The 16,422-nt window shown below is 35.1% G+C and overlaps 1 protein-coding gene across 2 annotated transcripts in view; it reads right to left on the reverse strand.

The window, feature by feature from the left end:
* Window positions 1–16,422, reverse strand: part of RDX (radixin) — an 85,096-nt gene that overhangs the window by 62,901 nt on the left and 5,773 nt on the right. For both annotated transcript variants that reach the window (XM_045077544.1, XM_045077543.1), the window contains exons 2-3: window positions 5,761–5,829; window positions 5,045–5,116 (exon numbers count right to left, since the gene is read on the reverse strand). In XM_045077544.1, coding sequence (XP_044933479.1) covers window positions 5,045–5,056 — 12 coding nt within the window. In that variant the 5' untranslated portion in view covers window positions 5,057–5,116; window positions 5,761–5,829. The remainder of the gene's footprint in view (window positions 1–5,044; window positions 5,117–5,760; window positions 5,830–16,422) is intronic.

Raw genomic sequence — 16,422 nt, forward strand, 5'->3', positions numbered from 1 at the left:
ATCATGATCTCGGGGTCCTGGGATTGAGCCCCACATCGGACTCTCTGCTCAGTGGGGAGGCTGCTTCCCCCCCACCCTGCCTGTGATTTCTGTCAAATAAATAAATAAAATCTTAAAAAAAAAAAAAAAGCAAAGTGTTTTCTCTAACTGGTTGAAGAAGTCAGAGAAATTCAAAGTGTGAAGGAATCTGACCTAAGAGAGTTCTCCTTACTGAGCTGGAGGAGCCGGGGAGCAAGGACCCAGCACCAGCCTCTAGGAGCAAAGACCGACCCCTGACCAGTAACTAGTTTAAAAAAAAAGTAGGGGGGGACTTCATCCTCCAGTAAAGAAGGATAGATAATTTTTGCAAAAAAAAATGAATTCTGCCAATAGGAGTAAGTTTGAAAGAGAACCCCAAGCTCCAGGTGAAAATAGATGGGCTAAACCTTGATTTCAGGCTGGTGGGACCCTGAGCAGAGAACCCAGTTACATCATCCCATATTCCTAACCTACAAAAACTGTGAGATAATAAATGTGGATTGTTTTAAGCTACTAAATTTGTGGTAATTTGTTACAGATTAACAGAAAACTAAATGGTACATTTATTGACCATTCAGTCTCCCCACCTTTGGAAATATCTGTTAACATCTATTGCTTATTTTTCTATTAGACTGTTTGTCTTTTTCTTTTTACTATGTAGGAAATCTTTATATATTCTAGATACTAATCCTTTGTCAGTTTTTCTTTTTTTAAGATTTTTAAAATTTATTTGACAGATAGAGATCACAGGTAGGCAGAGAGAGAGAGGAGGAAGCAAGTTCCCTGCTGAGCAGAGAGCCCGATGTAGGGCTCGATCCCAGGACCCTGGGACCATGACCCAAGCTGAAGGCAGAGGCTTTAAACCACCGAGCCACCCAGGCGCCCCCCTTTGTCAGTTATTTAAATCACAAAAAAATCTTTTCCCAGTTTATAGTTCGTCATTCTATATCTTCTTTATGGTAAACTTTAATATTTTATTTATTTATTTGAGAGACAGCAAAAGATAACATAAGATGGGGGGAGGGACAGACAGAGAAGGGGAAGCAGGCTCCCAACTGTGAAGGGAGCCTGACACTGGGCTCAACCCCAGGATCCCGGAATCATGACCTGAGCTGAAGGCAGACTCTTAACCACCCAGGCACCCTATGGTGAACATATTCTTAACTTTAACATTGACTTTATCCACGTTTTACATACAGGTATCAAATTTTTTTGCCGTATTTAAGAAAACCTTCTCTACTCTGGAGAATATTACTCTGGAGTAATAAAGATGTTCTTAAATTTCATCCTAAAGTTGTTTTTCTTAATTTGTCTTCAATGATTTTTGCTTATGATTTAAGGTAGAGTTCCAATCTCATTTTTAAATCTCTACAGGATAATGATATGGGGATTTAAAATATCTAAATGATGGGACGCCTGGGTGGCTCAGTTGGTTAAGCAGCTGCCTTCGGATCAGGTCATGATCCCAGCGTCCTGGGATCGAGTCCCACATCGGGCTCCTTGCTCAGCAGGGAGCCCGCTTCTCCCTCTGCCTCTGCCTGCCACTCTGTCTGCCTGTGCTCGCTTTCTCCCTCTCCCTCTGATAAATAAATAAAAATCTTTAAAAAATAAATAAATAAATAAAATATCTAAATGATGTATAATGATTAGTTAATTAGCTTCCCAAAGACAATTATGTCACAGATCCAGTGTTCATGAGGTATGATATCTCAATTTGTGTTCTCTGTTCTGTTGCACTGGTTGACTGTTCTGTCAAAACCACACTGTCTTAATCACAACATTTTTAAATAAGTCTTGGTAAATGGTAGGGAAAGTCTCCTCTCATTATCTTCAAAACTTGTGAGCTATTCTTGGTTCTTTGTTCTTGTTCCTGACTTCACACAAAATCATAAACTTTCTAAATTACCCCACCATAGGGTGCCTGGGTGGCTCAGCCGGTTAAGTGGCTGCCTTCAGCTCAGGTCATGGTCTCAGGGTCCTAAGATCAAGCCCCACATGGGGCTCTCAGGTCTGCTTCTTTCTCCCTCTGCCCCTGCCCACCACTCATGCACACACTTTCTCTCTCAAATAAATAAAAATTTAAAAAATATTTTTAAAAACCCATTATGATTTAAATTGGAACTACACTAAATTCATCAGTCCCTTCAGGTGAGAAATAATAGCTTCTCAATAATGACTATTCTTATCCATGACTGTGGTTCTCTCTGTGCATTTATGTCTTCTTTAGCATCTTTCAAAACAGTGTTTATAATTTTCTACATAAAAATCATATTAATCAGGGCACCTGGCTGGCTCAGTCAAGAGAACATGGAACTCTTGATCTCAAGGTTTTAAGTTCGAGTCCTCTGCTGAGTGCAGAGATTACTTAAAAAAAAAAAAAAAAAAAGAAAAGAAAAGAAAATCTTAATAAAAATCATACTAATGATTTGTTAGAGAACTTTCTCATAAATCACTATCATAAATTCAAGTCCACAATCACTTGACATCCCAAAAGCATCAAAATCAAGGTTATAACCTTATATAAGCAAAACTTTAACATGAAGTGATGTGAGACTATTTGTTGGATTAATTTATCCAATTTCAAATGAATAGTCACACAATGACCTATAAAAATATTAATGTTTTTAGATGACACACCAAACCTTGAGGGAAGCTCCATGACAGAATGACATATGACATATGTATATTCACTTTTCTAAAATCCAAAAAATTCCAAATATTGAAACTCATCTAGCTTAAAGGGTTTCAAACAGAGAATTGTGAATTTGATGAAGTAGCTTTCCAAAATTGTTTTGCCTTTGTAGAAAAGCAAGGGATTTCTATATTGATCATTTTATCAGTTCCCTTGCTGATTGTTATAATGAACCCATAAATCCTTGTATTTACATAATTCAGAGGTCAGAAAATGTTTCCGGTGCAGGGTCAAACTGTAAATATTTTAGGTTTTGCAGGCTATACAGACTGTTTCATCTACTCAACTATGCTATTAGAGCATAATACAGATAATAAACAAGCATACCACATTCCAATAAAACTAGTCATTGAAATTTGAATTTCATATAATTTTCACAGGTAAAATATTATTCTTGTAGTTTTTTTAATGCATTGAAAATGCTAAAATCATTATTAGCATGTAAGCTGTACAAAAACAGGTGGTGAGCTGAATTTGGCCTATGGGCCATAATTTGCCAATTCTTGGTACAACAAAGAATCTTAACATCTTTAAATAGTGTTTCTTCTAGTCCTTCAGCTTTTTTTTTTTCTTCTGTGCAGGTTTCCCTGTTCAGTGCTGAATCAGCAACAATGATAGCATCTTTTGTCTTGTTCTTGATTTTTCTTTTTTTAAAAAAGCTCCCACAGTTAACACATTAAGAAGAGCTTTTGCAGTTACGGTTTCTTCTATACCTAGCTTAAGAAGTGTTGGGTTGTTTTTTGTTTTGTTTTGTTTTGTTTTAAATCATGAATAGTTGTTCAATCTTAGAACTCCTCTTTCTGAATTTTTCATATGATTTATCTCCTTTTAACCATTAAGTGTGGTAGAGACTGCTTGCTGTTTGACCCCCAAATTCTAACAGAATTACAGTTGGGTATATTGCTACAGAGCTGTAAACATTTCTCAAGGTCTCCTGCAATTAGATATGGCTCTATGACTAGGTTCTCACCCACAGAGCAGACAGAAGAGACAAGGCCACTCCTGAGCCTCGGCATAAAACAGTGAGCATGCTTCTCTATGCTTTTTCCTCCCTTGTTGCTGGCTGACACCCAGACAAAGCAGTTAATTCCAAAGTATTTTATGACTTTGATGCTGTTACAAATTGATTTTTTTACTTCATTTTTCAAATTTTGCTACTAGTATGTAAGAAAGACTACTGATTTTTAAAAATACAACCTTGTGTCCAACAATCTTGCTAAGTTCAGTTATAGTTCTTGTAGCTGTTTTTCAGATTCCTGAAGATTTTCTACATAAACAATTATGCCACAGACTAATAGAAAAATTTACTTCTTCCTTTCTGATGTTTATGCCTTTTGTTTATTCTTCTTCTCTTCCTCCAACAATGCAAATTCACCGTTTGTTACCTTACCTGCTCAGTCTTTAAAGTATTCCCAAAGAGATATTCATACCAGAAAACTTCAATAGCTATAACCAATAATTTTCTTAAAAGATAACTGGGCAAAAGGAACATTGAAAAAAAAATAAATAAACCCAATATTGTTAGATGAAATTTAAAAACATTTCAGAACTATGTAATTATAAAGCTAAGGAAAATCATATACACTCTCTTGAATTAAAAAAAAAAAAGACTATATAATATCAACATCAGTTATCACTAGCATCAAAGCTAGAATTATGAGAAAATTAATGCATTGGTCCTTCCAACCTCTCATTTGCTTCCTCCTGTAACAAGAAGTTACTGTATACTGAGCAGTGAATATGTACGAAGTTCAACCAATTCTCACCAAACTCCCTTAAGTAACTAACCGTCTCCATTTTTTTTATAGGAGGAAATTAAGAATTGGAGAGTCTGAAGTAACCAATCGAAAGTCACGGGGCAGGGGGTGGGGATGGCGCCTGGGTGTCTCAGTGGGTTAAAGCCTTTGCCTTTGGCTCAGGTCATGATCTCAGGGTCCTGGGATCAAGTCCTGCATTCGGCTCTCTGCTCAGCCTGCTTCCTCCTCTCTTTCTGTCTGCTTCTCTGCCTACTTGTGATCTCTGTCAAATAAATAAATAAAATCTTAAAAAAAAAAAAAAAGTCACAGAGGGGAAGCAGCAGAGCCAGGATATGAACTAAGACAGTTTGGCTCCAGAACCCACGAATTCCCATCTTCACTGCAATGTTGCCTCTACCTCTTCTTCACTGGCTTAGAGTACTTCATTGTAGCCACATTACTCTGAAACAAGCAATAGAGGTATCAGTGCCTTTTTCTTCCCAACAACTCTACCATGACATTTTGCCTTGTTTCAAAAGGAAATTAATGCTACTGATGTTTCATTAACTACGTAGTGGTAAAAGTAAAATACACTTACTGGTTTCGGCATTTTCCTTCTCTTTTTATCACCTTCTTTAAAAAAATTCACTTTTATGAATTCTGATGTCACCTGCAGTAACAGAAAAAAGAAAGCATAATATATCTATTACTTTTATATAATATCTTGATGTTAATAATTTGTATAGAATAAAAATTAAAACATTTTAAATTTTGAGTTTAACACAGAGCTCTCTAAAAATAAACAATTTTAAAAAAGAACTGTCTTATTCTAATTTTCAATGTCTTTTACTATCATTTCACCTTTTCTAAAAATATTTATAGCTGTGATTTAAAAGAGCACATATCTCACACAACATAATCTAAAGCCTACCGATCACCAACCCAAAATTTCAATTTACTCAGAGACTACACATAGCAACGAATCAAGACTGCTAAGGACCCAAATGCTGTCTCTGTCTGTGTCCAGTTCACCTCTACATCCAGCCTGGGAGAGGAGAGGAACAGTAAAGGGGGAGATACAGATTCAAGTTCAAAAGAGATGAACTCAAGAATACTTTTCAACCTTTCTTCTGTACTGACAAAGACAAAAGGAAATTCTGATTAACATAAACTCTAAAAAGATAACCTTTTAAAAAAAATTATTTTTCTTCTTGAAAGTTTAAAAACCCACATTAAAATAAACTGAGTAGTTTATTTACCTAAGGTGTATTAAACAGCCAAAGAGTACACACTAGCAATCTACATGCTACTCACCAGCAAACTGATGGCCTTCACTGAAATGTAGAGTTGTCCTTGAGGCCAATGTCAAATTTTATCTTCTCCCTGTAGAGCAAAACAAGTGAGTCCTAATCCAAGAAATCCATCATGCTATATTGTCTTAGGGTAAATGTTCTTAAAGACAGCTAACAAACCAACCGAAGGATCTAACATTCTTAATCTTTACTAGTTTGTTCAGAAAAAATGACACATCATTTCAATTCGAAAACCTTCAGTAAGGTATATTACTACTTGAAAATCAGCTTTCGCTGATAATATCTCTGCCAAGAAAATTCATCCATTATACTAGCATCAACTAAATTAATATATAATTGTTCTAAAACTTCAGTGTCAATTGCTTTTTAATGTTACAATAAACCAGAAAATTCTCCAAATTAAAAAAAAAGTGAAACATCATTTCCCTACATTTTACTCAATCATGGGCCAAAGAGACCTCTCTTTAAAAGAAACTTTCACCTGAGATATTTATCTAATAATTGAGCTATGAAATTCATTTCCTTAAGTCTTAGCTAGGAAATCTTAACACTCCCTCCTACAGTCAGTCACCTGCTTTCATGAACCTAAACTGTACTTGAGACCTATCTTCTCTTTCTGTATCTTCTTTTCATCCCAGTACTGTCTTAATTCATCCTTATCATCTCAGGTCTTAAAAACATCCTCAAAACTGACCTTTTCACATCATTTATAAGTTAGTAATTCTCAAATCTGTATTTCTAGAATTTGCTTGGCTAACTTGCCTTGCTCAATGTCTAGATTATCTCAAATGTAACATGGCCAAAACAGCTAAATCTCTACCCTATAGCAAAATCTGGTTTTCTACAAGTCTTGGTGATGTTATTTCTAGAAAGTTTCATAGTATTTCCTCATGACGTTTGTATTTACTATGTTGGCAGTCACAATCTTCTATTAGTATTCCTAATACTATTAAATTTTCCCTTCCCTTTTGCCTGATTAATCTTGCCAGAAGTTTGCTTAGTTTATTGGTCTAAAGGCCAGCTTTTAGTTAGTTTCCTTGATCTTCTGTTTCTTTTATTGTTCTTTTTTTGTTAATTTCTTTTTCCTCATGACTTTTCTTTTTGTTAGTTGGCTTTACTCTGTGGCTCATTTTCTAAGCCCTTAAACTTAAACTTTAAGTAATTCCCATTTTTTTTCTTTTCTAGTATGTGCATCAAGGTCATAGATATGTCCAAGTATCAGGCAGTTTCATACACAAAGTATCCCCCCATATTGTCCAGAACATTTTAAAATAACTTTTATCATTTGAATATATCAAGGATGTAGGTATAACATTCGTATACTTAAATATTAAAAAACATGATCTTTATAACATATTGAAACAATACTTTTTCCTTCATCTATTTCACAGAACACAGAAGTTCTTTAAACTTGTCACACAAATGAGACAGATCATACAAGTACTTTTTATAAGTATTTTATATATTATAAAATATAAAATGATATAATATTATTACTAAAAGTTTACCCCAAACCACACTATTCATTCATATAAAACACTGGGAATTTTTTTTCCTATTTGTACTGTTAGAATGTATTTTAATATCTATAGTGTAACCACTGTATTTTTCTTTTAATCCAGATCTGTTCTAGATTTGCCTTTTTTTTTTTTAAATAAATGTTTAAACCACTACCAAATGAGCTCTCTAAGTTTTCCAAACTCACATGTACCAAAGGCATTTCAGGTCAATGTGCCTGTTTTAGAACAAAGCAACAACAGAGTTCCTAAAAACACAAATATAAATCTCCTTTTCCAGGATTATTTTTCAAAATGTCTCGCCTTATATTTAAAACCGTAACATTTTTCTGAGTGAAATAAGTCAATCAGAGAAAGACAATTATCACATGATTTCACCCATGTGGAATTTAAGAAAAATAGAGGATCATGGGGCAAGGGAGGGAAAAATAAAGTAAGACAAAATCAAAGAGGGTGAGAAACCCCAAGAGATTTTTAACTCTAGGAAACAAACTGAGGGTTGCCAGAGGGGAGGTGGGTGGAGGGATGGAGTAACTGGGTGATGGGCATGAAGGGGGGCACATGATGTGATGAGCACTGGGTGTTTTATCCAACTGATGAATTACTGATCTCTTCTTCTGAAACTAATAATCTACTGTATGTTAATTAACTGAATTAAAATAAAATAAATATCATTTTTCTAAATATCACTTTAGTGGTTCCCCCCCCAGGTTTTTATATACAGTTTTTTCATTGGCTCTGCACATTTCCCTTTCCAGTTTTGATCTCTAATCATGACTAAGAAACTTTTTTTTAACTTTCAAATGGAATGGGTCTGGGAACAAAGTGTTTTTTATTATTTATTTCTAACTTTACTATACCATAGCCGAAGAGTTCATTCAGACTTCCTTTATGTTTAGTACATAATTTCATTTCTAACTTTCTGCCTATAAACGACAATAATGTATGTTTTGTGTTTGATAAATTAGATCAAGCCAGACCAAGTACTTAATGTTTTGTTTGTAGTTTCCCTACTGTTGCTCATTTTAGTCTACTTAAGCAACTTGAGAAAAAAATGTATTAAAATTTTCCCAGGTAGGACTGTGCATGTTAATTTCTTCTTATACATTGTCACTTTTTAATTTATATTTTTTAAGGCTATGCTATTAGGTGAGTACAGGCTTAGAACTGTTATATTTCTCCAGTGAATACTTCCCTCCTCCATAAGGTAATGATTCAACTGCATGCAGAACTCTTAAATTGATTGTTGCTCCCTCAGGATTTGGAGGACATGATTTTTCTGGCATCTGTTACTGCTGATGTGTTATCTACAGTTAATCTAACTCAGTTCTCTGAGATAATCTGCCTTTGCTCTCTGCTTTCAGGAACTTTCTGGGAGGCATTCTTCGGATTTGCTTTTATTTATCTTGTTCAGGATTTGGTAAGCTTTTCCTTATTCTGAAGATGTATGCTTTTCTCAAATTCTGGAAAATTATTAGCCATTGTTTTTCTCTCTCTCTCTCTCTCTCTCTCTCGCTCTCTCTTTTCATTCAGCAATTCTCACTGGACACATAATACATATTTTATTCTCTAGTCCAAACCTACTTTTTTATATTTTCCAGCTCTTTATCTCTCTCTGCAACATTCCTCGAATCACTAATTCTCTCCAGTTGTTTTTAATGTTTTATCTCTTCAGTAGTTCAGCATTTTGGTAATTATATATTTTTACTTCTAGAAATTTTTTCAGCTTTGTAAAAAAAATTTAATAATGCTATGCTATTTTATAATTTGTTTTAAATCTTCCTTTGATCCCTATGTTTATTTTTTTAAAAGGTTTTATTTATTTTATTTGACAGAGAGAGAAATCAAAGTAGGCAGAGAGGCAGGCAGAGAGAGAGAGGAGGAAGCAGGGTTCCCACTGAGCAGAGAGCCCAATGCGGGGCTTGATCCCAGGATCCTGAGATCAGGACCTGGGCTGAAGGCAGAGGATTAACCCACTGAGCCACCCAGGTGCCCCCTTATGTTTATTTTTTGTCACCACAAAATTTTCCTTTTTTCAGTTCATTATGGTTTATTTCTTTATAGAGTTTGTAATTTTGGACAGAAAACTCATGTCCCTAACCCACTAACCAATGAAGTAGTCCCGCAAGCCCTGAGTTTTATACATGTAGCCTACAAAGCTAATTCAGGTTTGCTCATACCAAAGTATCAGGAATTTTTTTTTAAGTCATTTTTAATTTTTTTAAAAGATTTTATTTATTCATTTAAGAGAGAGAGAGTGCGCGCGTGCACAAGCAGGGGGAGCAGCAGAGGGAGAGGAAGAAGCAGGCTCCCTGCGGAGCAGGCTCCATCCCAGGACCTGGAGATCATGACCTGAGCAGAAGGTAGATGCTTAACCGTCTTGAGACACCAGGTGCCCCTAAAATTTTTTTTTCTTGATTTGGGGTGATGGGTTCAAGCCCCACACTGGGTGCAGAGATTACTTTAATTAATTGATTGATTGATTTTTTTTTAAGAGTTTTAATTGCCCTCAGCTAATTTTTACCTTAACTTCTCATTCTGTATTGCATTACCATATCTGATCCCAAAGCTACACACTAAAGAAGTTTGATGACACTCAGGAGAGCCTGCACAGGCACCGATCATGTTATTTATTAAATCACGTGCCTGTTGCATCCTTCCTGTGCAATCTCATCAGTAAGGAAGAACAAGGGAAAGAAAGCAAGAACTAATGCCAGAGTATGTAAACAAAGTTAAAGCACTCAAGTTATAGAAAAAGTAGTTAGCAAACACAGGGTAAATAAATATCAAGTATGTAGATTTGCAGAAATTCTGAAGTTATAGGTTAATTTAATACTGGAATGAAACAGAGGTAGGTTTTTCTTTTTTTCCCTTTCCTTTAAAAAATGATTTATCCAAGTTTTCAATACTAGAGTTACTTCAAGTTGTGCTCTTTATAAAAAGGACCAGACCCTTTCAAGAAAAAAAAATTAAAGCTTTAGGTTTAAGAAGAGAGCTCTGAAGACATAAAAGAATAAAGGTATCATAGGCCAACACCCACAAAACCAGGTTTTTTACACTAGTGAACTAAGCTTTCAAAATCTCTAATAAACCTGAGGCGTCTGGGTAGCTCAGTGGGTTAAGTCTCTGCCTTTGGCTCAGGTCATGGTCTTAGGGTCCTAGGATCGAGTCCCGAACTGGGCTCTCTGCTCAGCATGGACTCGGCTTCCCTCTCTCTCCCTGCTTGTGATCTGTGTGTCCAAAAAAAAAAAAAAAATCCAACAAACCTAACCCAACCGAAACTGTGGGGAGTTGCGGGGGTTGGGGTGGCTAACAAAAGCCTCCATCCATAAGGATGTGGTGGATATCTAAAAATTCATGTTTTTATGTTTCTGTTTCTCAGAGAATACTGTTTCTCTCTTAAAAATCAGGTTAATCTCCACCTTGTTTTGTTCTGTTTTTTAAGATTTATTTGACAGAGAAGAGTTTCAGTGAGCACAAGCAGGGAGTATGGGGGAGGGAGAAGCAGGCTCCTTGCTGAGCATGGAGCTAGAGCAGGGCTCGATCTCAGGACCCTGGGATCATGACCTGAGCTGAAGGAAGACACTTAACCAACTGAGCAACAATGCGCTGTACTTAGAGAAGACTCCACAGTTGTATGCTCTTATACATTAATTCTCTACTAACAAAAATCCGAGAAGACCAAACAAGTCACATTATGGCTATTTTATAGTTAAGAAACAAGGACAACTGCACGAAGATTTCTTGTTCTCAGTCACGCGGGTAATCACTGGCCAAAGAGTCTTTTGACACCTATCCTAGAGTCCAGAGGACTACTATATACTCACCTGTCTTCCCCTATTTGATATTTAAAAAGTACTTGTGGAAATTACCCAAAGAAAATAATAAATGTGTACAATGATAGAGCTGCAAAGATTCTAGTTACAGTGTTATTTATACAAGTGTATATAATACTGAGATATTAGTTAAGTGAACCATGGTATACCTATAGGTTCTGCTAGACTTCGACGCAGCCCATCAAAACGTTACAGAAAAATATTAAATGACATGGGAACATACCTACAAACTACTAAAAAGGCAGGTTATAAAACCACATGTACAGTATCATCACATTTCTTTTTTTACAGTATTAATGTAAAGACTAGTATGATTATACCCCAAAATAATCAAGTCTCTATGAATTAAAATGAATCTGTAAATTTCTAAAATAAAAAAGTAGAGCTTTTGTAATAAGAAAAACACTTTCTTTAAAATGAAAGAACAAAATTATTCCAATAAACTGAAGTCAGACCTAGAAATTCACCATAATATTTAATAAAATCTAAGTAGATGAATCTTTTTTCAAAAAGAGAATTTAAAAATTCAAATTTTTGAGGAAAATAATGACTAAGATACATACCTTATGATGAAAACAGATTAATATATTTTATTTAAAATCCTTAGACCCATAGAACAAAATAAATAGCAAAATAAAAGTAATGGAACAGAAAAATATCCAATAGTCACTACAAAAAGTTACTAAGGAAAGTAAATAAATATATATAAAGATATCACTACAAACAAACAAAGATTATCACTCAGACCCCACTCAGTAAATGGTTAAAACACAAACTCTCTACAAACTCTTTACAAAATAAATGCACAACTGTGCTGATTTAAATCACAAATCAAAATGGCTTTAAGGTATTACTGATTATATCTCATTAAACTAGCAAAATAATTATTAATTACACATCCCAATATTGATGAAGCAGTATTGCTAAAAAAATAGATAAATACTGCTGGTAGCACCATAAACTGGCTCAGTGTTTCTAAGAAATAAGTTGTCAATATTAACAGAAGCTCAATTTTTTTTCTGAAAAGGAACTTCTCCTTCTGGAATATATCCCAAAGAAATAAAGAAATACAAAAGAAAGTAATCTGTAGCAAGATATTCTCAGCAGTACTCATGATAAAAGCCAATGATTAAAATTACAATGTTGAAACTCTGATAACATGATGGACTCTTACAGGTTTTCTCTGTATTATGACAAATTGTATAAACATTTACATTAGGATAAGTGATTATGTAACCATTCATTTTAATTATGTAAAACACAGGTATCCTTACAAATATCTTGAAAAACAAACTGGCCACTTAATAATCAGGGTCTTGGGGCGCCTGGGTGGCTCAGTGGTTTAAGCCGCTGCCTTCGGCTCAGGTCAGGATCTCAGGGTCCTGGGATCAAGTCCCATATCGGGCTCTCTGCTCAGCAGGGAGCCTGCTTCCCTCTCTCTCTCTCTGCCTGCCTCTCTCTCCATCTACTTGTCATCTCTCTCTGTCAAATAAATAAATAAAATCTTTAAAAAAAAAAAAAATAATCAGGGTCTTATTTTCTAAATTGGTTATATCTCACTTTATGAGCTTATATGACATATATAAGAATCCCACTTTAAATCTTTTTAGGATCCTGCTGTGTTTTTAGTTATTACTGAAAAATATATATTTTAGTATGTATGTGTATTATGTATATGTATATGTAAATATGTATTTAGTTATTACTGAAAAATATATAACACTTAACACTAAAATAATATTTAACCTCAGTAATACATTTCTAATCTTTACACGATTGCATTAGTTATGTTTTTTCTTTTTTCCTGAAACTAGACATTTGTTAGTACCAAAATGGACAATTTAATAAAATGTCACATAAAGAGCTAAGATACCAAGACAACCGAGATACGTCTTTGGTTTCCATCTTTAACTGATTCATCTTGAAATCACTGTCTTTCAGAGTCTTCCTTTCTTTCTTTTCTTAAAAAAAAAATAAGATAATATATAATCACCTAAACCATTGTATATCAGCGATACTTAATACCAATCAACTCTTCTCCCATCTGCCCTCATAATACATAATTACTGAGAAAAAATTTACTCCCGCCTCCCTACTCTTTCTAAATTTTTTAAAGTGGTCTTACCCTAAATCTCTCTGCTATACTGACTCCCCCAGAAGCAAGGAAGCACAATCAAGGCAAAGACATACTCAACAAGTAGTTTTAAAAGACGCTAAGAGCATACACATTCCCCATTGCCAGAAAATTAACTGTATGGTTATGTACTCTAAATACAATGTTTAGAGGTGCCTGGGTGGCTCTGTTGGTCAATCATCTGCCTTCCACTTAGGTGGCGATCCCAGGGTCCTCGAATTGGAGCCCCACATCTGGCTCTTGGTTCAGCAGGGAGCCTGCTTTTCCCTGTTCCAGTCACTCCCCCTGCTTGTACTCTCTGTCAAATAAATAAATTAAAATCTTAAAAAAATACACACAATGTTTACAGATAAAGAATTTATATGAAACATTCTCTTCTTTGTCCTTTAACTCTGAGGGTGACCCTCAAGCCTCCCCTCTACCACAAACAATGGAAAAACAGCCTCATGCTAAACACCCTGAGCTCTATTAAGTCAGTGGCACAACAGGCTCTTCTCACCTGCCAGGTGGTAAAACAGGTGTTAAGTCTAATCCATACTGGCCTATACTGAAGCTTCAATAATTTATACCATACCGCCTAATTTTACTCTTAAGATCTCCTTTTCCTCCATGCCTAACTATAAATTTTTTCCTGTCTTTTGAGACACAGAAGCAATCTCTGAACCAACTCTGATTTCTCCACAGACCAAAAAGTTACAAAAGAATTCCTTTGCCAATTTACTGGGGAATTAGGAAGCAGTGTGACAAAGAGAAATATAAACTAAATTATAAGGTAACTCTGGAAGTCAAAAACCAACACAATAACATCTACAATAAAAAAGTTCTTAATCACTTTTCCCCTGGACGGGCACTTCGGTGAAGCTTGTGAAGCCTTTCCTAGAAAAGCATTTTAAAAATGTGCAAAATAAAATATATTAACATTGCATAATTCCAATTATATTGGAATGCAATTATCGAAATATTAAAATCACACATTTATGACACAGTAATATCTGTGCTTAATTAATCTTTAAATAAAAGTATTTACAAGTGGATCTAATGATTAAACTCCTAAGTAATGATGAGTTTATTTCTCTAACAGTAACAGACTATGAAAATATCTACAATTTCTATTGGTAGTACTGCTAATACTACCAGTTCCCTACACTAATAATGGAAGAAAACATGTTAAAAAGATGCAACATTTTTCCCTATCCAAGTTCAGACACAGGTTTAAAACCTCTACAATACACAGAACTATACTGTATTTTCAGCTCAGTGTTAATACTGAATTTAATAGCAATATTAATGCACCTTAAGCTACATAATGCCATGTCATTCCCGAAGTGAAGCAAAAAGGGCAAAAAAAATTTTAGCTCCATTATGCAAATGAAGGGCAAAATTAAGAAGGCTCGTGAATGAAGAAAGTATCCGTAGAATACTCGCTCTCCAGACACTTTTACATCTATTACCTAATCTTCATAATAACTGCTCTCTTCCCTCTGCCCAAGATAGGATCCCTCATTCTTTTAATAAGGAATTTAATATTCAGATAAATGACCTGCCCAAAGTAATAAAGCTAGTTAACCATCAGAAGTCCTTTTAAACCCTAGTCCTAGGGCTCTTCTGGCTTTCCTATTCTGCCTTTTTTCTGACATTCTAGCTAAGCTCATCTCCAACAATTTTAAGAGCTTTTCAAAAAGCTAAAGCTCATTCTTCTGTTGTTTTCAGGTCAAAAGACTACCTCTAAAAACATTATAAGGTACAGGTTAATATTGGTATAATCACAGTGCACCTGAGTGGCTCACTTGGTTAAGTGTCCAACTCTAGACTTCATTCAGCTCAGGTCTTGATCTCAGGGTTTTGAGTTCAAGCCCACACCCAGCTAGGAGCCGACTTAAAAAATAATACTGGTATAATCACCTCTGTAAATGGGTTTCCTGTAAGGGTGATATGCAGTTCCAAATAAGGTATTAAGTACTTGCTTATGTAGAAAGTGATTTTTGTTCAAAGATATTTTCAAGGAAATGAAATATTCAATATTTTTGAGCAATTTTTACATGCTACTGAAAATGCAAAGCAAATTTCTAAAACTTAAAATATAAAGCAGAATTGCAGTATTAAAAACAAAAGCTTTGGGGCACCTGGGTGGCTCAGTGGGTTAAAGCCTCTGCCTTCGGCTCAGGTAGTGATCTCAGGGTCCTAGGATTGGGCCCCCGCATTGGGCTCTCTGCTCATCGGGAAGCCTGCTTCCTCCTCTCTCTCTCTGCCTGCCTCTCTGCCTACCTGTGATCTCTCTCTCCATCAAATAAATAAATAAAATCTTAAAAAAAAAAAAAAAAGCTTCACACTGAATTCAGATTCTCTTCTAAAAGAAATCTGTAAATTCAAAGGAACACCTTATCAATATTGTTCCCAAGGTGGGTAGAAAAACAATACATTACCATTTGCATTGATAAATTTTAAACGCTAAAAGCTAAGAAAGCTAAATCCAGTCCAAGTACTTCATTTAACACTTACGAAAACACCAAAAACTAATATAGTAAGTTTTCAAAGATGTAAAAACAGATTCATGTAAGTCACCTTAGCAGCAGGAAAGAAGCAAAGTTCCAAAATGATCTGAATTCTCACATGTCATTCTACGCTTTATAGGTTTCCAAACACCAGACTTTAAAGCAGCTTATTTTCAAGACGAAATAAAGTAATTATGTTTCTTAAATATCTCTTAAATTGGACAAAACTCTTTCATGCAGTCAATAAGGTTATATGCCAGTTCTATCATTAAATATCAGGAGTCCAGAAGATGGCTAACAAAGTTTAATCTGCCCTACACACTCAGTAAAAGCCAACCGGTTCCAGATTCAATTAAGCATGGCTGACATTTCCTGTACCCCCATTCTCCCTTTTATTTGTTGCACTCATGTGCCCGCTCATTCCATACACTAGCCAGGATTTTTGGTTATAAACAACACCTACTCAACTTATTGAAAGTTACTAGTTAACGTACACAAACAATAGGAAAATTTTAAAAATAAAGTAGGAAACAACACTCAAATCTCACATCACAGAAGACTCTGCTTAGAACACTGATGCACTAAATATTAACTCCCGTTCCTACATACAAGAGCATTTAGGCAGTGACCACACTTCATGGTACAGCACATCTATATTACCATTAGTGTGAAGTTCTCAATATC

The sequence above is a fragment of the Mustela putorius genome, unplaced genomic scaffold (genome assembly GCF_011764305.1).
Source record: "Mustela putorius furo isolate JIRA1106 unplaced genomic scaffold, ASM1176430v1.1 tig00000198_pilon_pilon_pilon, whole genome shotgun sequence".
Classification (NCBI taxonomy): Eukaryota; Metazoa; Chordata; class Mammalia; order Carnivora; family Mustelidae; genus Mustela; species Mustela putorius.